This window comes from Oncorhynchus clarkii, unplaced genomic scaffold (genome assembly GCF_045791955.1).
Source record: "Oncorhynchus clarkii lewisi isolate Uvic-CL-2024 unplaced genomic scaffold, UVic_Ocla_1.0 unplaced_contig_1650_pilon_pilon, whole genome shotgun sequence".
Taxonomy (NCBI): Eukaryota; Metazoa; Chordata; class Actinopteri; order Salmoniformes; family Salmonidae; genus Oncorhynchus; species Oncorhynchus clarkii.
In genome coordinates this window covers 65,001-87,500 of record NW_027257952.1, presented here as the reverse complement: position 1 = coordinate 87,500, position 22,500 = coordinate 65,001, and the positions used below count along the sequence as shown (strand labels likewise).

At 41.9% G+C, this 22,500-nt stretch overlaps 1 protein-coding gene across 1 annotated transcript in view; it reads left to right on the top strand.

The window, feature by feature from the left end:
• LOC139394230 (glutamate receptor, ionotropic, N-methyl D-aspartate 2A, a) overlaps positions 1-22,500 on the top strand; it is a 331,718-nt gene that overhangs the window by 261,349 nt on the left and 47,869 nt on the right. Inside the window, exon 6 of the mRNA XM_071142252.1 lies at positions 19,204-19,406. Within this exon, the coding sequence (XP_070998353.1) occupies positions 19,204-19,406 (203 nt within the window). The remainder of the gene's footprint in view (positions 1-19,203; positions 19,407-22,500) is intronic.

Below are 22,500 nucleotides of genomic sequence, written 5' to 3'. Positions count from 1 at the left end.
GAATGGTGTGTTGTAGAGGTTGACATGGAAACAGGTCTATCTAGATAACAGAACAGTGTGTTGTAGAGGTTGACATGGAAACAGGTCTATCTAGATAACAGAACGGTGTGTTGTAGAGGTTGACATGGAAACAGGTCTATCTAGATAACAGAATGGTGTGTTGTAGAGGTTGACATGGAAACAGGTCTATCTAGATAATAGAACGGTGTGTTGTAGAGGTTGACATGGAAACAGGTCTATCTAGATAATAGAACGGTGTGTTGTAGAGGTTGACATGGAAACAGGTCTATCTAGATAATAGAACGGTGTGTTGTAGAGGTTGACATGGAAACAGGTCTATCTAGATAACAGAACAGTGTGTTGTAGAGGTTGACATGGAAACAGGTCTATCTAGATAATAGAACGGTGTGTTGTAGAGGTTGACATGGAAACAGGTCTATCTAGATAATAGAACGGTGTGTTGTAGAGGTTGACATGGAAACAGGTCTATCTAGATAATAGAACGGTGTGTTGTAGAGGTTGACATGGAAACAGGTCTATCTAGATAACAGAACAGTGTGTTGTAGAGGTTGACATGGAAACAGGTCTATCTAGATAATAGAACGGTGTGTTGTAGAGGTTGACATGGAAACAGGTCTATCTAGATAATAGAACGGTGTGTTGTAGAGGTTGACATGGAAACAGGTCTATCTAGATAATAGAACGGTGTGTTGTAGAGGTTGACATGGAAACAGGTCTATCTAGATAATAGAACGGTGTGTTGTAGAGGTTGACATGGAAACAGGTCTATCTAGATAATAGAACGGTGTGTTGTAGAGGTTGACATGGAAACAGGTCTATCTAGATAACAGAATGGTGTGTTGTAGAGGTTGACATGGAAACAGGTCTATCTAGATAATAGAACGGTGTGTTGTAGAGGTTGACATGGAAACAGGTCTATCTAGATAATAGAACGGTGTGTTGTAGAGGTTGACATGGAAACAGGTCTATCTAGATAATAGAACGGTGTGTTGTAGAGGTTGACATGGAAACAGGTCTATCTAGATAATAGAACGGTGTGTTGTAGAGGTTGACATGGAAACAGGTCTATCTAGATAATAGAACGGTGTGTTGTAGAGGTTGACATGGAAACAGGTCTATCTAGATAACAGAATGGTGTGTTGTAGAGGTTGACATGGAAACAGGTCTATCTAGATAATAGAATGGTGTGTTGTAGAGGTTGACATGGAAACAGGTCTATCTAGATAACAGAATGGTGTGTTGTAGAGGTTGACATGGAAACAGGTCTATCTAGATAACAGAATGGTGTGTTGTAGAGGTTGACATGGAAACAGGTCTATCTAGATAACAGAATGGTGTGTTGTAGAGGTTGACATGGAAACAGGTCTATCTAGATAACAGAATGGTGTGTTGTAGAGGTTGACATGGAAACAGGTCTATCTAGATAACAGAACGGTGTGTTGTAGAGGTTGACATGGAAACAGGTCTATCTAGATAACAGAATGGTGTGTTGTAGAGGTTGACATGGAAACAGGTCTATCTAGATAACAGAATGGTGTGTTGTAGAGGTTGACATGGAAACAGGTCTATCTAGATAACAGAATGGTGTGTTGTAGAGGTTGACATGGAAACAGGTCTATCTAGATAACAGAATGGTGTGTTGTAGAGGTTGACATGGAAACAGGTCTATCTAGATAACAGAATGGTGTGTTGTAGAGGTTGACATGGAAACAGGTCTATCTAGATAATAGAATGGTGTGTTGTAGAGGTTGACATGGAAACAGGTCTATCTAGATAACAGAATGGTGTGTTGTAGAGGTTGACATGGAAACAGGTCTATCTAGATAATAGAATGGTGTGTTGTAGAGGTTGACATGGAAACAGGTCTATCTAGATAATAGAATGGTGTGTTGTAGAGGTTGACATGGAAACAGGTCTATCTAGATAATAGAATGGTGTGTTGTAGAGGTTGACATGGAAACAGGTCTATCTAGATAATAGAATGGTGTGTTGTAGAGGTTGACATGGAAACAGGTCTATCTAGATAATAGAATGGTGTGTTGTAGAGGTTGACATGGAAACAGGTCTATCTAGATAATAGAATGGTGTGTTGTAGAGGTTGACATGGAAACAGGTCTATCTAGATAATAGAATGGTGTGTTGTAGAGGTTGACATGGAAACAGGTCTATCTAGATAATAGAATGGTGTGTTGTAGAGGTTGACATGGAAACAGGTCTATCTAGATAATAGAATGGTGTGTTGTAGAGGTTGACATGGAAACAGGTCTATCTAGATAATAGAATGGTGTGTTGTAGAGGTTGACATGGAAACAGGTCTATCTAGATAACAGAATGGTGTGTTGTAGAGGTTGACATGGAAACAGGTCTATCTAGATAACAGAATGGTGTGTTGTAGAGGTTGACATGGAAACAGGTCTATCTAGATAATAGAATGGTGTGTTGTAGAGGTTGACATGGAAACAGGTCTATCTAGATAACAGAATGGTGTGTTGTAGAGGTTGACATGGAAACAGGTCTATCTAGATAACAGAATGGTGTGTTGTAGAGGTTGACATGGAAACAGGTCTATCTAGATAACAGAATGGTGTGTTGTTGACATGGAAACAGGTCTATCTAGATAACAGAATGGTGTGTTGTAGAGGTTGACATGGAAACAGGTCTATCTAGATAACAGAATGGTGTGTTGTAGAGGTTGACATGGAAACAGGTCTATCTAGATAATAGAATGGTGTGTTGTAGAGGTTGACATGGAAACAGGTCTATCTAGATAACAGAACGGTGTGTTGTAGAGGTTGACATGGAAACAGGTCTATCTAGATAATAGAATGGTGTGTTGTAGAGGTTGACATGGAAACAGGTCTATCTAGATAACAGAATGGTGTGTTGTAGAGGTTGACATGGAAACAGGTCTATCTAGATAACAGAATGGTGTGTTGTAGAGGTTGACATGGAAACAGGTCTATCTAGATAACAGAATGGTGTGTTGTAGAGGTTGACATGGAAACAGGTCTATCTAGATAACAGAATGGTGTGTTGTAGAGGTTGACATGGAAACAGGTCTATCTAGATAACAGAACGGTGTGTTGTAGAGGTTGACATGGAAACAGGTCTATCTAGATAATAGAATGGTGTGTTGTAGAGGTTGACATGGAAACAGGTCTATCTAGATAATAGAACGGTGTGTTGTAGAGGTTGACATGGAAACAGGTCTATCTAGATAATAGAACGGTGTGTTGTAGAGGTTGACATGGAAACAGGTCTATCTAGATAACAGAACGGTGTGTTGTAGAGGTTGACATGGAAACAGGTCTATCTAGATAATAGAACGGTGTGTTGTAGAGGTTGACATGGAAACAGGTCTATCTAGATAATAGAACGGTGTGTTGTAGAGGTTGACATGGAAACAGGTCTATCTAGATAATAGAACGGTGTGTTGTAGAGGTTGACATGGAAACAGGTCTATCTAGATAACAGAACAGTGTGTTGTAGAGGTTGACATGGAAACAGGTCTATCTAGATAATAGAACGGTGTGTTGTAGAGGTTGACATGGAAACAGGTCTATCTAGATAATAGAACGGTGTGTTGTAGAGGTTGACATGGAAACAGGTCTATCTAGATAATAGAACGGTGTGTTGTAGAGGTTGACATGGAAACAGGTCTATCTAGATAATAGAATGGTGTGTTGTAGAGGTTGACATGGAAACAGGTCTATCTAGATAATAGAACGGTGTGTTGTAGAGGTTGACATGGAAACAGGTCTATCTAGATAATAGAATGGTGTGTTGTAGAGGTTGACATGGAAACAGGTCTATCTAGATAACAGAATGGTGTGTTGTAGAGGTTGACATGGAAACAGGTCTATCTAGATAACAGAACAGTGTGTTGTAGAGGTTGACATGGAAACAGGTCTATCTAGATAATAGAACGGTGTGTTGTAGAGGTTGACATGGAAACAGGTCTATCTAGATAATAGAACGGTGTGTTGTAGAGGTTGACATGGAAACAGGTCTATCTAGATAATAGAACGGTGTGTTGTAGAGGTTGACATGGAAACAGGTCTATCTAGATAACAGAATGGTGTGTTGTAGAGGTTGACATGGAAACAGGTCTATCTAGATAACAGAATGGTGTGTTGTAGAGGTTGACATGGAAACAGGTCTATCTAGATAACAGAATGGTGTGTTGTAGAGGTTGACATGGAAACAGGTCTATCTAGATAATAGAATGGTGTGTTGTAGAGGTTGACATGGAAACAGGTCTATCTAGATAACAGAATGGTGTGTTGTAGAGGTTGACATGGAAACAGGTCTATCTAGATAATAGAATGGTGTGTTGTAGAGGTTGACATGGAAACAGGTCTATCTAGATAACAGAATGGTGTGTTGTAGAGGTTGACATGGAAACAGGTCTATCTAGATAATAGAACGGTGTGTTGTTGACATGGAAACAGGTCTATCTAGATAACAGAATGGTGTGTTGTAGAGGTTGACATGGAAACAGGTCTATCTAGATAATAGAATGGTGTGTTGTTGACATGGAAACAGGTCTATCTAGATAACAGAATGGTGTGTTGTAGAGGTTGACATGGAAACAGGTCTATCTAGATAATAGAATGGTGTGTTGTTGACATGGAAACAGGTCTATCTAGATAACAGAATGGTGTGTTGTAGAGGTTGACATGGAAACAGGTCTATCTAGATAATAGAATGGTGTGTTGTAGAGGTTGACATGGAAACAGGTCTATCTAGATAACAGAATGGTGTGTTGTAGAGGTTGACATGGAAACAGGTCTATCTAGATAACAGAATGGTGTGTTGTAGAGGTTGACATGGAAACAGGTCTATCTAGATAACAGAATGGTGTGTTGTAGAGGTTGACATGGAAACAGGTCTATCTAGATAATAGAATGGTGTGTTGTAGAGGTTGACATGGAAACAGGTCTATCTAGATAACAGAATGGTGTGTTGTAGAGGTTGACATGGAAACAGGTCTATCTAGATAATAGAATAGTGTGTTGTAGAGGTTGACATGGAAACAGGTCTATCTAGATAATAGAATAGTGTGTTGTAGAGGTTGACATGGAAACAGGTCTATCTAGATAATAGAATAGTGTGTTGTAGAGGTTGACATGGAAACAGGTCTATCTAGATAACAGAATGGTGTGTTGTAGAGGTTGACATGGAAACAGGTCTATCTAGATAATAGAATGGTGTGTTGTAGAGGTTGACATGGAAACAGGTCTATCTAGATAATAGAATAGTGTGTTGTAGAGGTTGACATGGAAACAGGTCTATCTAGATAATAGAATGGTGTGTTGTAGAGGTTGACATGGAAACAGGTCTATCTAGATAATAGAATGGTGTGTTGTAGAGGTTGACATGGAAACAGGTCTATCTAGATAATAGAATAGTGTGTTGTAGAGGTTGACATGGAAACAGGTCTATCTAGATAATAGAATAGTGTGTTGTAGAGGTTGACATGGAAACAGGTCTATCTAGATAATAGAATAGTGTGTTGTAGAGGTTGACATGGAAACAGGTCTATCTAGATAATAGAATAGTGTGTTGTAGAGGTTGACATGGAAACAGGTCTATCTAGATAATAGAATGGTGTGTTGTAGAGGTTGACATGGAAACAGGTCTATCTAGATAATAGAATAGTGTGTTGTAGAGGTTGACATGGAAACAGGTCTATCTAGATAATAGAATAGTGTGTTGTAGAGGTTGACATGGAAACAGGTCTATCTAGATAATAGAATGGTGTGTTGTAGAGGTTGACATGGAAACAGGTCTATCTAGATAACAGAATGGTGTGTTGTAGAGGTTGACATGGAAACAGGTCTATCTAGATAATAGAATGGTGTGTTGTAGAGGTTGACATGGAAACAGGTCTATCTAGATAATAGAACGGTGTGTTGTAGAGGTTGACATGGAAACAGGTCTATCTAGATAATAGAATGGTGTGTTGTAGAGGTTGACATGGAAACAGGTCTATCTAGATAACAGAATGGTGTGTTGTAGAGGTTGACATGGAAACAGGTCTATCTAGATAATAGAATGGTGTGTTGTAGAGGTTGACATGGAAACAGGTCTATCTAGATAATAGAATAGTGTGTTGTAGAGGTTGACATGGAAACAGGTCTATCTAGATAACAGAATGGTGTGTTGTAGAGGTTGACATGGAAACAGGTCTATCTAGATAACAGAATGGTGTGTTGTAGAGGTTGACATGGAAACAGGTCTATCTAGATAACAGAATGGTGTGTTGTAGAGGTTGACATGGAAACAGGTCTATCTAGATAATAGAATGGTGTGTTGTAGAGGTTGACATGGAAACAGGTCTATCTAGATAACAGAACAGTGTGTTGTAGAGGTTGACATGGAAACAGGTCTATCTAGATAACAGAATGGTGTGTTGTAGAGGTTGACATGGAAACAGGTCTATCTAGATAACAGAACAGTGTGAATTGTGTTGTAGAGGTTGACATGGAAACAGGTCTATCTAGATAACAGAATGGTGTGTTGTAGAGGTTGACATGGAAACAGGTCTATCTAGATAACAGAACAGTGTGTTGTAGAGGTTGACATGGAAACAGGTCTATCTAGATAACAGAATGGTGTGTTGTAGAGGTTGACATGGAAACAGGTCTATCTAGATAACAGAATGGTGTGTTGTAGAGGTTGACATGGAAACAGGTCTATCTAGATAACAGAACAGTGTGTTGTAGAGGTTGACATGGAAACAGGTCTATCTAGATAACAGAATGGTGTGTTGTAGAGGTTGACATGGAAACAGGTCTATCTAGATAACAGAATGGTGTGTTGTAGAGGTTGACATGGAAACAGGTCTATCTAGATAACAGAACGGTGTGTTGTAGAGGTTGACATGGAAACAGGTCTATCTAGATAACAGAACGGTGTGTTGTAGAGGTTGACATGGAAACAGGTCTATCTAGATAATAGAATGGTGTGTTGTAGAGGTTGACATGGAAACAGGTCTATCTAGATAACAGAACAGTGTGTTGTAGAGGTTGACATGGAAACAGGTCTATCTAGATAATAGAACGGTGTGTTGTAGAGGTTGACATGGAAACAGGTCTATCTAGATAACAGAACAGTGTGTTGTAGAGGTTGACATGGAAACAGGTCTATCTAGATAACAGAATGGTGTGTTGTAGAGGTTGACATGGAAACAGGTCTATCTAGATAACAGAACGGTGTGTTGTAGAGGTTGACATGGAAACAGGTCTATCTAGATAATAGAACGGTGTGTTGTAGAGGTTGACATGGAAACAGGTCTATCTAGATAATAGAACGGTGTGTTGTAGAGGTTGACATGGAAACAGGTCTATCTAGATAACAGAACGGTGTGTTGTAGAGGTTGACATGGAAACAGGTCTATCTAGATAATAGAACGGTGTGTTGTAGAGGTTGACATGGAAACAGGTCTATCTAGATAATAGAACGGTGTGTTGTAGAGGTTGACATGGAAACAGGTCTATCTAGATAATAGAACGGTGTGTTGTAGAGGTTGACATGGAAACAGGTCTATCTAGATAACAGAACGGTGTGTTGTAGAGGTTGACATGGAAACAGGTCTATCTAGATAATAGAACGGTGTGTTGTAGAGGTTGACATGGAAACAGGTCTATCTAGATAATAGAACGGTGTGTTGTAGAGGTTGACATGGAAACAGGTCTATCTAGATAATAGAACGGTGTGTTGTAGAGGTTGACATGGAAACAGGTCTATCTAGATAATAGAACGGTGTGTTGTAGAGGTTGACATGGAAACAGGTCTATCTAGATAATAGAACGGTGTGTTGTAGAGGTTGACATGGAAACAGGTCTATCTAGATAATAGAACGGTGTGTTGTAGAGGTTGACATGGAAACAGGTCTATCTAGATAATAGAACGGTGTGTTGTAGAGGTTGACATGGAAACAGGTCTATCTAGATAATAGAACGGTGTGTTGTAGAGGTTGACATGGAAACAGGTCTATCTAGATAATAGAACGGTGTGTTGTAGAGGTTGACATGGAAACAGGTCTATCTAGATAACAGAATGGTGTGTTGTAGAGGTTGACATGGAAACAGGTCTATCTAGATAATAGAATGGTGTGTTGTAGAGGTTGACATGGAAACAGGTCTATCTAGATAACAGAATGGTGTGTTGTAGAGGTTGACATGGAAACAGGTCTATCTAGATAACAGAATGGTGTGTTGTAGAGGTTGACATGGAAACAGGTCTATCTAGATAACAGAATGGTGTGTTGTAGAGGTTGACATGGAAACAGGTCTATCTAGATAACAGAATGGTGTGTTGTAGAGGTTGACATGGAAACAGGTCTATCTAGATAACAGAATGGTGTGTTGTAGAGGTTGACATGGAAACAGGTCTATCTAGATAATAGAATGGTGTGTTGTAGAGGTTGACATGGAAACAGGTCTATCTAGATAACAGAATGGTGTGTTGTAGAGGTTGACATGGAAACAGGTCTATCTAGATAACAGAATGGTGTGTTGTAGAGGTTGACATGGAAACAGGTCTATCTAGATAACAGAATGGTGTGTTGTAGAGGTTGACATGGAAACAGGTCTATCTAGATAACAGAATGGTGTGTTGTAGAGGTTGACATGGAAACAGGTCTATCTAGATAACAGAATGGTGTGTTGTAGAGGTTGACATGGAAACAGGTCTATCTAGATAACAGAATGGTGTGTTGTAGAGGTTGACATGGAAACAGGTCTATCTAGATAATAGAATGGTGTGTTGTAGAGGTTGACATGGAAACAGGTCTATCTAGATAATAGAATGGTGTGTTGTAGAGGTTGACATGGAAACAGGTCTATCTAGATAACAGAATGGTGTGTTGTAGAGGTTGACATGGAAACAGGTCTATCTAGATAACAGAATGGTGTGTTGTAGAGGTTGACATGGAAACAGGTCTATCTAGATAATAGAATGGTGTGTTGTAGAGGTTGACATGGAAACAGGTCTATCTAGATAACAGAATGGTGTGTTGTAGAGGTTGACATGGAAACAGGTCTATCTAGATAATAGAATGGTGTGTTGTAGAGGTTGACATGGAAACAGGTCTATCTAGATAATAGAATGGTGTGTTGTAGAGGTTGACATGGAAACAGGTCTATCTAGATAACAGAATGGTGTGTTGTAGAGGTTGACATGGAAACAGGTCTATCTAGATAATAGAATGGTGTGTTGTAGAGGTTGACATGGAAACAGGTCTATCTAGATAATAGAATGGTGTGTTGTAGAGGTTGACATGGAAACAGGTCTATCTAGATAATAGAATGGTGTGTTGTAGAGGTTGACATGGAAACAGGTCTATCTAGATAATAGAATGGTGTGTTGTAGAGGTTGACATGGAAACAGGTCTATCTAGATAATAGAATGGTGTGTTGTAGAGGTTGACATGGAAACAGGTCTATCTAGATAATAGAATGGTGTGTTGTAGAGGTTGACATGGAAACAGGTCTATCTAGATAACAGAATGGTGTGTTGTAGAGGTTGACATGGAAACAGGTCTATCTAGATAACAGAATGGTGTGTTGTAGAGGTTGACATGGAAACAGGTCTATCTAGATAACAGAATGGTGTGTTGTAGAGGTTGACATGGAAACAGGTCTATCTAGATAATAGAATGGTGTGTTGTTGACATGGAAACAGGTCTATCTAGATAACAGAATGGTGTGTTGTTGACATGGAAACAGGTCTATCTAGATAACAGAATGGTGTGTTGTAGAGGTTGACATGGAAACAGGTCTATCTAGATAATAGAATGGTGTGTTGTTGACATGGAAACAGGTCTATCTAGATAACAGAATGGTGTGTTGTTGACATGGAAACAGGTCTATCTAGATAACAGAATGGTGTGTTGTAGAGGTTGACATGGAAACAGGTCTATCTAGATAATAGAATGGTGTGTTGTAGAGGTTGACATGGAAACAGGTCTATCTAGATAACAGAACGGTGTGTTGTAGAGGTTGACATGGAAACAGGTCTATCTAGATAATAGAATGGTGTGTTGTAGAGGTTGACATGGAAACAGGTCTATCTAGATAACAGAATGGTGTGTTGTAGAGGTTGACATGGAAACAGGTCTATCTAGATAACAGAATGGTGTGTTGTAGAGGTTGACATGGAAACAGGTCTATCTAGATAACAGAATGGTGTGTTGTTGACATGGAAACAGGTCTATCTAGATAACAGAATGGTGTGTTGTAGAGGTTGACATGGAAACAGGTCTATCTAGATAACAGAACGGTGTGTTGTAGAGGTTGACATGGAAACAGGTCTATCTAGATAATAGAATGGTGTGTTGTAGAGGTTGACATGGAAACAGGTCTATCTAGATAATAGAACGGTGTGTTGTAGAGGTTGACATGGAAACAGGTCTATCTAGATAATAGAATGGTGTGTTGTAGAGGTTGACATGGAAACAGGTCTATCTAGATAACAGAACGGTGTGTTGTAGAGGTTGACATGGAAACAGGTCTATCTAGATAATAGAACGGTGTGTTGTAGAGGTTGACATGGAAACAGGTCTATCTAGATAATAGAACGGTGTGTTGTAGAGGTTGACATGGAAACAGGTCTATCTAGATAATAGAACGGTGTGTTGTAGAGGTTGACATGGAAACAGGTCTATCTAGATAACAGAACAGTGTGTTGTAGAGGTTGACATGGAAACAGGTCTATCTAGATAATAGAACGGTGTGTTGTAGAGGTTGACATGGAAACAGGTCTATCTAGATAATAGAACGGTGTGTTGTAGAGGTTGACATGGAAACAGGTCTATCTAGATAATAGAACGGTGTGTTGTAGAGGTTGACATGGAAACAGGTCTATCTAGATAATAGAATGGTGTGTTGTAGAGGTTGACATGGAAACAGGTCTATCTAGATAATAGAACGGTGTGTTTTAGAGGTTGACATGGAAACAGGTCTATCTAGATAATAGAATGGTGTGTTGTAGAGGTTGACATGGAAACAGGTCTATCTAGATAACAGAATGGTGTGTTGTAGAGGTTGACATGGAAACAGGTCTATCTAGATAACAGAACAGTGTGTTGTAGAGGTTGACATGGAAACAGGTCTATCTAGATAATAGAACGGTGTGTTGTAGAGGTTGACATGGAAACAGGTCTATCTAGATAATAGAACGGTGTGTTGTAGAGGTTGACATGGAAACAGGTCTATCTAGATAATAGAACGGTGTGTTGTAGAGGTTGACATGGAAACAGGTCTATCTAGATAACAGAATGGTGTGTTGTAGAGGTTGACATGGAAACAGGTCTATCTAGATAACAGAATGGTGTGTTGTAGAGGTTGACATGGAAACAGGTCTATCTAGATAACAGAACAGTGTGTTGTAGAGGTTGACATGGAAACAGGTCTATCTAGATAATAGAATGGTGTGTTGTAGAGGTTGACATGGAAACAGGTCTATCTAGATAACAGAATGGTGTGTTGTAGAGGTTGACATGGAAACAGGTCTATCTAGATAATAGAATGGTGTGTTGTAGAGGTTGACATGGAAACAGGTCTATCTAGATAACAGAATGGTGTGTTGTAGAGGTTGACATGGAAACAGGTCTATCTAGATAATAGAACGGTGTGTTGTTGACATGGAAACAGGTCTATCTAGATAACAGAATGGTGTGTTGTAGAGGTTGACATGGAAACAGGTCTATCTAGATAATAGAATGGTGTGTTGTTGACATGGAAACAGGTCTATCTAGATAACAGAATGGTGTGTTGTAGAGGTTGACATGGAAACAGGTCTATCTAGATAATAGAATGGTGTGTTGTTGACATGGAAACAGGTCTATCTAGATAACAGAATGGTGTGTTGTAGAGGTTGACATGGAAACAGGTCTATCTAGATAATAGAATGGTGTGTTGTTGACATGGAAACAGGTCTATCTAGATAACAGAATGGTGTGTTGTTGACATGGAAACAGGTCTATCTAGATAACAGAATGGTGTGTTGTTGACATGGAAACAGGTCTATCTAGATAACAGAATGGTGTGTTGTTGACATGGAAACAGGTCTATCTAGATAATAGAATGGTGTGTTGTAGAGGTTGACATGGAAACAGGTCTATCTAGATAACAGAATGGTGTGTTGTAGAGGTTGACATGGAAACAGGTCTATCTAGATAATAGAATAGTGTGTTGTAGAGGTTGACATGGAAACAGGTCTATCTAGATAATAGAATAGTGTGTTGTAGAGGTTGACATGGAAACAGGTCTATCTAGATAATAGAATAGTGTGTTGTAGAGGTTGACATGGAAACAGGTCTATCTAGATAACAGAATGGTGTGTTGTAGAGGTTGACATGGAAACAGGTCTATCTAGATAACAGAATGGTGTGTTGTAGAGGTTGACATGGAAACAGGTCTATCTAGATAATAGAACAGTGTGTTGTAGAGGTTGACATGGAAACAGGTCTATCTAGATAATAGAACAGTGTGTTGTAGAGGTTGACATGGAAACAGGTCTATCTAGATAATAGAACAGTGTGTTGTAGAGGTTGACATGGAAACAGGTCTATCTAGATAATAGAATAGTGTGTTGTAGAGGTTGACATGGAAACAGGTCTATCTAGATAATAGAATAGTGTGTTGTAGAGGTTGACATGGAAACAGGTCTATCTAGATAATAGAATAGTGTGTTGTAGAGGTTGACATGGAAACAGGTCTATCTAGATAATAGAATAGTGTGTTGTAGAGGTTGACATGGAAACAGGTCTATCTAGATAATAGAATAGTGTGTTGTAGAGGTTGACATGGAAACAGGTCTATCTAGATAATAGAATAGTGTGTTGTAGAGGTTGACATGGAAACAGGTCTATCTAGATAATAGAATAGTGTGTTGTAGAGGTTGACATGGAAACAGGTCTATCTAGATAATAGAATGGTGTGTTGTTGAGGTTGACATGGAAACAGGTCTATCTAGATAACAGAATGGTGTGTTGTAGAGGTTGACATGGAAACAGGTCTATCTAGATAATAGAATAGTGTGTTGTAGAGGTTGACATGGAAACAGGTCTATCTAGATAATAGAACGGTGTGTTGTAGAGGTTGACATGGAAACAGGTCTATCTAGATAATAGAATGGTGTGTTGTAGAGGTTGACATGGAAACAGGTCTATCTAGATAACAGAATGGTGTGTTGTTGACATGGAAACAGGTCTATCTAGATAATAGAATGGTGTGTTGTAGAGGTTGACATGGAAACAGGTCTATCTAGATAATAGAATAGTGTGTTGTAGAGGTTGACATGGAAACAGGTCTATCTAGATAACAGAATGGTGTGTTGTAGAGGTTGACATGGAAACAGGTCTATCTAGATAACAGAATGGTGTGTTGTAGAGGTTGACATGGAAACAGGTCTATCTAGATAACAGAATGGTGTGTTGTAGAGGTTGACATGGAAACAGGTCTATCTAGATAACAGAATGGTGTGTTGTAGAGGTTGACATGGAAACAGGTCTATCTAGATAACAGAATGGTGTGTTGTAGAGGTTGACATGGAAACAGGTCTATCTAGATAACAGAATAGTGTGTTGTAGAGGTTGACATGGAAACAGGTCTATCTAGATAATAGAATGGTGTGTTGTAGAGGTTGACATGGAAACAGGTCTATCTAGATAATAGAACGGTGTGTTGTAGAGGTTGACATGGAAACAGGTCTATCTAGATAATAGAACGGTGTGTTGTAGAGGTTGACATGGAAACAGGTCTATCTAGATAATAGAATGGTGTGTTGTTGACATGGAAACAGGTCTATCTAGATAATAGAACGGTGTGTTGTAGAGGTTGACATGGAAACAGGTCTATCTAGATAATAGAATGGTGTGTTGTAGAGGTTGACATGGAAACAGGTCTATCTAGATAACAGAATGGTGGGTTGTAGAGGTTGACATGGAAACAGGTCTATCTAGATAACAGAATGGTGTGTTGTAGAGGTTGACATGGAAACAGGTCTATCTAGATAACAGAATGGTGGGTTGTAGAGGTTGACATGGAAACAGGTCTATCTAGATAACAGAATGGTGTGTTGTAGAGGTTGACATGGAAACAGGTCTATCTAGATAACAGAATGGTGTGTTGTAGAGGTTGACATGGAAACAGGTCTATCTAGATAACAGAATGGTGTGTTGTAGAGGTTGACATGGAAACAGGTCTATCTAGATAACAGAATGGTGTGTTGTAGAGGTTGACATGGAAACAGGTCTATCTAGATAACAGAATGGTGTGTTGTAGAGGTTGACATGGAAACAGGTCTATCTAGATAATAGAATGGTGTGTTGTTGACATGGAAACAGGTCTATCTAGATAACAGAATGGTGTGTTGTTGACATGGAAACAGGTCTATCTAGATAACAGAATGGTGTGTTGTAGAGGTTGACATGGAAACAGGTCTATCTAGATAACAGAATGGTGTGTTGTAGAGGTTGACATGGAAACAGGTCTATCTAGATAACAGAATGGTGGGTTGTAGAGGTTGACATGGAAACAGGTCTATCTAGATAACAGAATGGTGTGTTGTAGAGGTTGACATGGAAACAGGTCTATCTAGATAATAGAATGGTGGGTTGTAGAGGTTGACATGGAAACAGGTCTATCTAGATAATAGAATGGTGTGTTGTAGAGGTTGACATGGAAACAGGTCTATCTAGATAATAGAATGGTGGGTTGTAGAGGTTGACATGGAAACAGGTCTATCTAGATAACAGAATGGTGTGTTGTAGAGGTTGACATGGAAACAGGTCTATCTAGATAACAGAATGGTGTGTTGTAGAGGTTGACATGGAAACAGGTCTATCTAGATAACAGAATGGTGTGTTGTAGAGGTTGACATGGAAACAGGTCTATCTAGATAACAGAATGGTGTGTTGTAGAGGTTGACATGGAAACAGGTCTATCTAGATAACAGAATGGTGTGTTGTAGAGGTTGACATGGAAACAGGTCTATCTAGATAACAGAATGGTGTGTTGTAGAGGTTGACATGGAAACAGGTCTATCTAGATAATAGAATGGTGTGTTGTTGACATGGAAACAGGTCTATCTAGATAACAGAATGGTGTGTTGTTGACATGGAAACAGGTCTATCTAGATAACAGAATGGTGTGTTGTAGAGGTTGACATGGAAACAGGTCTATCTAGATAACAGAATGGTGTGTTGTAGAGGTTGACATGGAAACAGGTCTATCTAGATAACAGAATGGTGGGTTGTAGAGGTTGACATGGAAACAGGTCTATCTAGATAACAGAATGGTGTGTTGTAGAGGTTGACATGGAAACAGGTCTATCTAGATAATAGAATGGTGGGTTGTAGAGGTTGACATGGAAACAGGTCTATCTAGATAATAGAATGGTGTGTTGTAGAGGTTGACATGGAAACAGGTCTATCTAGATAATAGAATGGTGGGTTGTAGAGGTTGACATGGAAACAGGTCTATCTAGATAACAGAATGGTGTGTTGTAGAGGTTGACATGGAAACAGGTCTATCTAGATAACAGAATGGTGTGTTGTAGAGGTTGACATGGAAACAGGTCTATCTAGATAACAGAATGGTGTGTTGTAGAGGTTGACATGGAAACAGGTCTATCTAGATAATAGAATGGTGTGTTGTAGAGGTTGACATGGAAACAGGTCTATCTAGATAATAGAATGGTGTGTTGTAGAGGTTGACATGGAAACAGGTCTATCTAGATAATAGAATGGTGTGTTGTAGAGGTTGACATGGAAACAGGTCTATCTAGATAACAGAATGGTGTGTTGTAGAGGTTGACATGAATGGGCAGTACAAGAATAGTTATAATGTTTTTTGGGGGGGTTGGTGAAATGAGCCAAGGAATGAGCTAAGGAATGATCCAAAGGAATGAGCCAAGGAATGATCCAAGGGAATGAGCCAAGGAATGAGCTAAGGAATGATCCAAAGGAATGAGCCAAGGAATGATCCAAGGGAATGAGCCAAGGAATGAGCCAAGGAATGAGCCAAGGGAATGATCCAAGGGAATGAGCCAAGGGAATGAGCCAAGGGAATGAGCCAAGGGAATGAGCCAAGGGAATGATCCAAGGGAATGAGCCAAGGGAAGTAGCCAAGGGAATGATCCAAGGGAATGAGCCAAGGGAATGAGCCAAGGGAATGATCCAAGGGAATGAGCCAAGGGAATGATCCAAGGGAATGAGCCAAGGAATGATCCAAGGGAAGTAGCCAAGGGTATGAGCCAAGGGAATGAGCCAAGGAATGATCCAAGGGAATGAGCCAAGGGAATGATCCAAGGGAATGAGCCAAGGGAATGATCCAAGGGAATGATCCAAGGGAATGAGCCAAGGGAATGATCCAAGGGAATGAGCCAAGGGAATGAGCCAAGGAAATGAGCCAAGGGAATGATCCAAGGGAATGAGCCAAGGGAATGATCCAAGGGAATGAGCCAAGGGAATGAGCCAAGGGCATGATCCAAGGGCATGATCCAAGGGAATGATCCAAGGGGGAAAGAGTGATGTTTAAGTTACATTTGACGGGAGTTGTCTGTCTGTGTCAAGGAAAGAGCCCGAGTACACGGCTAGGTAAATAAAACATGCTGTGGTTTAATCGGAGAGCGGGACAAGCGACAGGGACACCTTGTCAACCTCCTTAACAGCTTTTACCTCAACTAAACATCTGAGGTTAATAATAAGAGTGAAATAAAAATAGATTGATTTTACCTGCCAACTCAGGTACATGTTGATGTTGTAAACATTCGTAGCTGTCTCAGCTGCTGTGCTGTAGGGCCTCTCAGATTCATGCCGTGCTGAGCAGACCTCTCAGATTCATGCCGTGGTGCTGTGCTGAGCAGACCTCTCAGATTCATGCCGTGGTGCTGTGCTGTAGGGCCTCTCAGATTCATGCCGTGGTGCCGTGCTGAGCAGACCTCTCAGATTCATGCCGTGGTGCTGTGCTGTAGGGCCTCTCAGATTCATGCCGTGGTGCTGTGCTGAGCAGACCTCTCAGATTCATGCTGTTCTGCTGTGCTGTAGGACCTCTCAGATTCATGCCGTGGTGCCGTGCTGAGCAGACCTCTCAGATTCATGCCGTGGTGCCGTGCTGAGCAGACCGTCCTGCTGGGTTCTCTGTCCTCATCCTTCAGCCTTATTAATCAGTCTACAGATAGGTCCTTGCCAATGCTCTCTTATCAAGCCATTTAGATAGGTCCTTCCCAGTCCTCTCTTATCAAGCCATTTAGATAGGTCCTTCCCAATGCTCTCTTATCAAGCCATTTAGACCTTCAGTCAGTGCATCTAACTAAGTTAGGTCCTTCCCAATGCTCTCTTATCAAGCCATTTAGATAGGTCCTTAACCAATGCTCTCTTATCAAGCCATTTAGACCTTCAGTCAGTGCATCTAACTAAGATAGGTCCTTCCCAGTGCTCTCTCATCAAGCCATTTAGACCTTCAGTCAGTGCATCTAACTAAGATAGGTCTTTCCCAGTGCTCTCTTATCAAGCCATTTAGACCTTCAGTCAGTGCATCTAACTAAGATAGGTCCTTCCATTTAAACCTTCAGTCAGTGCATCTAACTAAGATAGGTCCTTCCATTTAGACCTTCAGTCAGTGCATCTAACTAAGATAGGTCCTTCCATTTAGACCTTCAGTCAGTGCATCTAACTAAGATAGGTCCTTCCATTTAAACCTTCAGTCAGTGCATCTAACTAAGATAGGTCCTTCCATTTAGACCTTCAGTCAGTGCATCTAACTAAGATAGGTCCTTCCATTTAGACCTTCAGTCAGTGCATCTAACTAAGATAGGTCCTTCCATTTAAACCTTCAGTCAGTGCATCTAACTAAGATAGGTCCTTCCATTTAGACCTTCAGTCAGTGCATCTAACTAAGATAGGTCCTTCCATTTAGACCTTCAGTCAGTGCATCTAACTAAGATAGGTCCTTCCATTTAGACCTTCAGTCAGTGCATCTAACTAAGATAGGTCCTTCCATTTAGACCTTCAGTCAGTGCATCTAACTAAGATAGGTCCTTCCATTTAGACCTTCAGTCAGTGCATCTAACTAAGATAGGTAAGGCAACCACGTATCACAGTCGTATACATTCCATTCTTTAAATTGATTTTCAATACTTCCTAAACAAACGCTAAAGCCAACACATTTCTGAACGCGGAAAACAAATGAGCATGTAACGGGACGGGAGGTATTTTTATTGGAAAAGTGACAGGAACGTTTCTGGGGTTCTAGAACTGTTGCAGGATCAGGACAGTACATGACAGTTTCTGGGGATTCTAGAACTGTCGCAGGATCAGGACAGTACATGACAGTTTCCGGGGTTCTAGAACTGTTGTAGGATCAGAACAGTACAGGACAGTTTCCGGGGTTCTAGAACTGTTGCAGGATCAGGACAGTACAGGATAGTTTCCGGGGTTCTAAAACTGTTGCAGGATCAGGACAGTACATGACAGTTTCCGGGGTTCTAGAACTGTCGCAGGATCAGGACAGTACATGACAGTTTCCGGGGTTCTAAAACTGTTGCAGGATCAGGACAGTACATGACAGTTTCCGGGGTTCTAGAACTGTCGCAGGATCAGGACAGTACATGACAGTTTCCGGGGTTCTAGAACTGTCGCAGGATCAGGACAGTACATGACAGTTTCCGGGGTTCTAGAACTGTCGCAGGATCAGGACAGTACAGGATAGTTTCCGGGGTTCTAAAACTGTTGCAGGATCAGGACAGTACATGACAGTTTCCGGGGTTCTAGAACTGTCGCAGGATCAGGACAGTACATGACAGTTTCCGGGGTTCTAGAACTGTCGTAGGATCAGGACAGTACAGGATAGTTTCCGGGGTTCTAGAACTGTCGTAGGATCAGGACAGTACATGACAGTTTCCGGGGATTCTAGAACTTTAAATTAGATATATATTGTATTAAACTGTCAATACATTTGCAAAAAATGTATAAAAACATGTTTGCGCTTTGTCATTATGAGGTGATGGTGAGTAGATGGGTGAGAGAAAACAATTTATATTTCATCCGGTTTGAATTCAGACTATAACACAAAAAAATGTTAACTAATTCAAGGGGTATTTTCTGAAGGGCTCTGTGTGTGTGTTTATGTGTGTTCAGCTGTGTAACCCTGAGTCCCTGTGCGTCTCCAGATGGGTCGTTTGGACAACCGTAGCCTGACGTTGAAGTACCACGTGTGGCCGCGCTTCAACTCGTTCGGCGACGCGGAGACGGATGACAACCATCTGTCCATCGTGACTCTGGAGGAGAAACCCTTCGTCATCGTGGAAGACGTGGAGAGGCTCACTGGAACTTGTATGAGGAATTCTGTTCCCTGTAGGAAGCACATCAAGGAGTGAGTCTATCCTTCTATCACACCTTCTCTCTATTCTTCCTTTCCTTCCTTTCTACCTGTAGAAAACACGTGAAAGACTGAGTATATACCCCTCTCCTCTCCTCTCCTCTCCTCTCCTCTCCTCTCCTCTCCTCTCCTCTCCTCTCCTCTCCTCTCCTCTCCTCTCCTCTCCTCTCCTCTCCTCTCCTCTCCTCTCCTCTCTCTCCTCTCTCTCCTCTCCTCTCCTCTCATCTCGTTTCCTCTCATCTCCTCTCCTCGCCTCTCCTCTCATCTCTCTCCTCTCCTCTCCTCTCCTCTCCTCTCCTCTCCTCTCCTCTCCTCTCCTCGCCTCGCCTCGCCTCGCCTCGCATCGCCTCGCCTCGCCTCGCATCGCCTCTCCTCTCCTCTCCTCTCCTCTCCCTCCTCTCCTCTCCTCTCACTCTCTCTCTCTGCTTTTTTTCTATGATTTTCTCTATCTCTTTCTCTCCCTATCCTCTTCTCTTTCTCCCTCCTCCATGTGTCACTCTCTGTCTCCTTCTCTTCCTAATCTACAGATATATTGAGTAATGTTTATCTAAGGCTTGGCCTCCTAAAGACCATTTACTGTGGTTTTAGATGAGTTCAGCAGCCTCTTTGCTCACTGTCAGCACTTTGACCCCCCTCGAGCTATGGTCTCCAAATACTGCTACACCTATAGGCCTCTCTCTCTCTCTCTCTCTGTCTCTCCCATCTCTCTCTCTCTCTCTCTTTCTCTCTCTCTCTCTCTCTCTCTCTCTCTCTCTCTCTATGTCTCTTTCTGTCCTCTCGCTCTCTCTCACTCTCTCTCTGTCTCTCTGTCTCTCTGTCTCTCTCTCTCTATCTGTCTCTTTCTGTCTCTTTCTGTCTCTCTCTCTTTCTCTCTTTCTTTCTCGCTCTCTCTCTCTCTCTCTCTCTCTCTCTCTCTCTCTCTCTCTCTCTCTCTCTCTCACTCACTCACTCAGATAGTAATAGAGAGAAAGTGGGATGGAGAGAGAGTAGGATTATCCATGCATGCAGAGGCAGTGATCCATTCCTGACCAGTGAGCAGAGAGAGATAGAGACAAAGACAGAGATAGAGACAAAGAGAGAGAGACATAGAGAGAGAGAGAGAGAGAGAGAGAGATAGAGACATAGAGAGAGAGAGAGATAGAGAGAGAGAGAGAGAGAGAGAGATGAGAGAGAGATGGGAGAGACAGAGAGAGAGAGACATAGAGAGAGAGAGGGATGGGAGAGAGAGAGACATAGAGACAAACATGGAAAGAGAGAGAGATAGAGATAGAGAAACATTGAGAGAGAGAGAGACAGAGAGAGTCACCCTGGGGATGTTCTTTTCAAGCCCCCAGCAATATTACAGTTCTATAATCCAACTGCCCTGGGACTCTACACCACTAACTACTCAGGAACTACTTTCTGCCCTAGTCTAACTGAACTGGGGCAGCGTAACCACTACCCTGGGACAGCCTAACCACCTCCCTCGGACTCTACACCACTGCCTACTCAGGAACTACTTTCTGTCTGGTCTAACTGAACTGGGACAGCCTAACAACTACCCTGGGACAGCCTAACCACCTCCCTCGGACTCTACACCACTACCTACTCAGGAACTACTTTCTGTCTGGTCTAACTGAACTGGGACAGCCTAACCACTACCCTGGGACAGCCTAACCACCTCCCTCGGACTCTACACCACTACCTACTCAGGAACTACTTTCTGTCTGGTCTAACTTAACTGGGACAGCCTAACCACTACCCTGGGACTGCCTAACCACTACCCTGGGACTCTACACCACTACCTACTCAGGAACTACTTTCTGTCTGGTCTAACTGAACTGGGACAGCCTAACCACTACCCTGGGACAGCCTAACCACTACCCTGGGACTCTACACCACTACCTACTCAGGAACTACTTTCTGTCTGGTCTAACTGAACTGGGATAGCCTAACCACTACCCTGGGACTACACCACTACCTACTCAGGAACTACTTTCTGCCCTGCTCTAACTGAACTGGGACAGCCTAACCACTACCATGGGACAGCGTAACCACTACCCTGGGACTCTACACCTTTACCGACTCAGGAACTACTTTCTGTCTGGTCTAACTGAACTGGGACGGCCTAACTACTACCCTGGGACAGCCTAACCACTATCCTGGGACAGCCTAACCACAACCATGGGACAGCCTAACCACTACCCTGGGACTCTACACCACTACCTACTCAGGTACTACTTTCTGTCTGGTCTAACTGAACTGGGACAGCCTAACCACTACCCTGGGAATCTACACCACTACCTACTCAGAAACTACTTTCTGTCTGGTCGAACTGAACTGGGACAGCCTAACCACTACCCTGGGACAGCCTAACCACCTCCCTCGGACTCTACACCACTACCTACTCAGGAACTACTTTCTGTCTGGTCTAACTGAACTGGGACGGCCTAATCACCTCCCTCTGACTCTACACCACTACTTTCTGTCTGGTCTAACTAAACTGGGACGGCCTAACCAATACCCTGGGACAGCCTAACCACTACCCTGGGACTCTGCACCACTACCTACTCAGGAACTACTTTCTGTCTGGTCTAACTGAACTGGGACAGCCTAACCACTACCATGGGACAGCCTAACCACTACCCTGGGATTCTACACCACTACATACTCAGGAACTACTTTCTGTCTGGTTTAACTGAACTGGGACAGCCTAACCACTACCATGGGACAGCCTAACCACTATCCTGGGACAGCCTAACCACAACCATGGGACAGCCTAACCACTACCCTGGGACTCTACACCACTACCTACCCAGGAACTACTTTCTGCCCTGGTCTAACTGAACTAGGACGGCCTAACCACTACCCTGGGACAGCCTCACCACTACCCTGGGACTCTACACCACTACATACTCAGGAACTACTTTCTGTCTAGACTAACTGAAGTGGGACAGCCTCACCACTACCCTGGGACTCTACACCACTACCTACCCAGGAGCTACTTTCTGCCCTGGTCTAACTGAACTAGGACGGCCTAACCACTACCCTGGGACAGCCTCACCACTACCCTGGGACTCTACACCACTACATACTCAGGAACTACTTT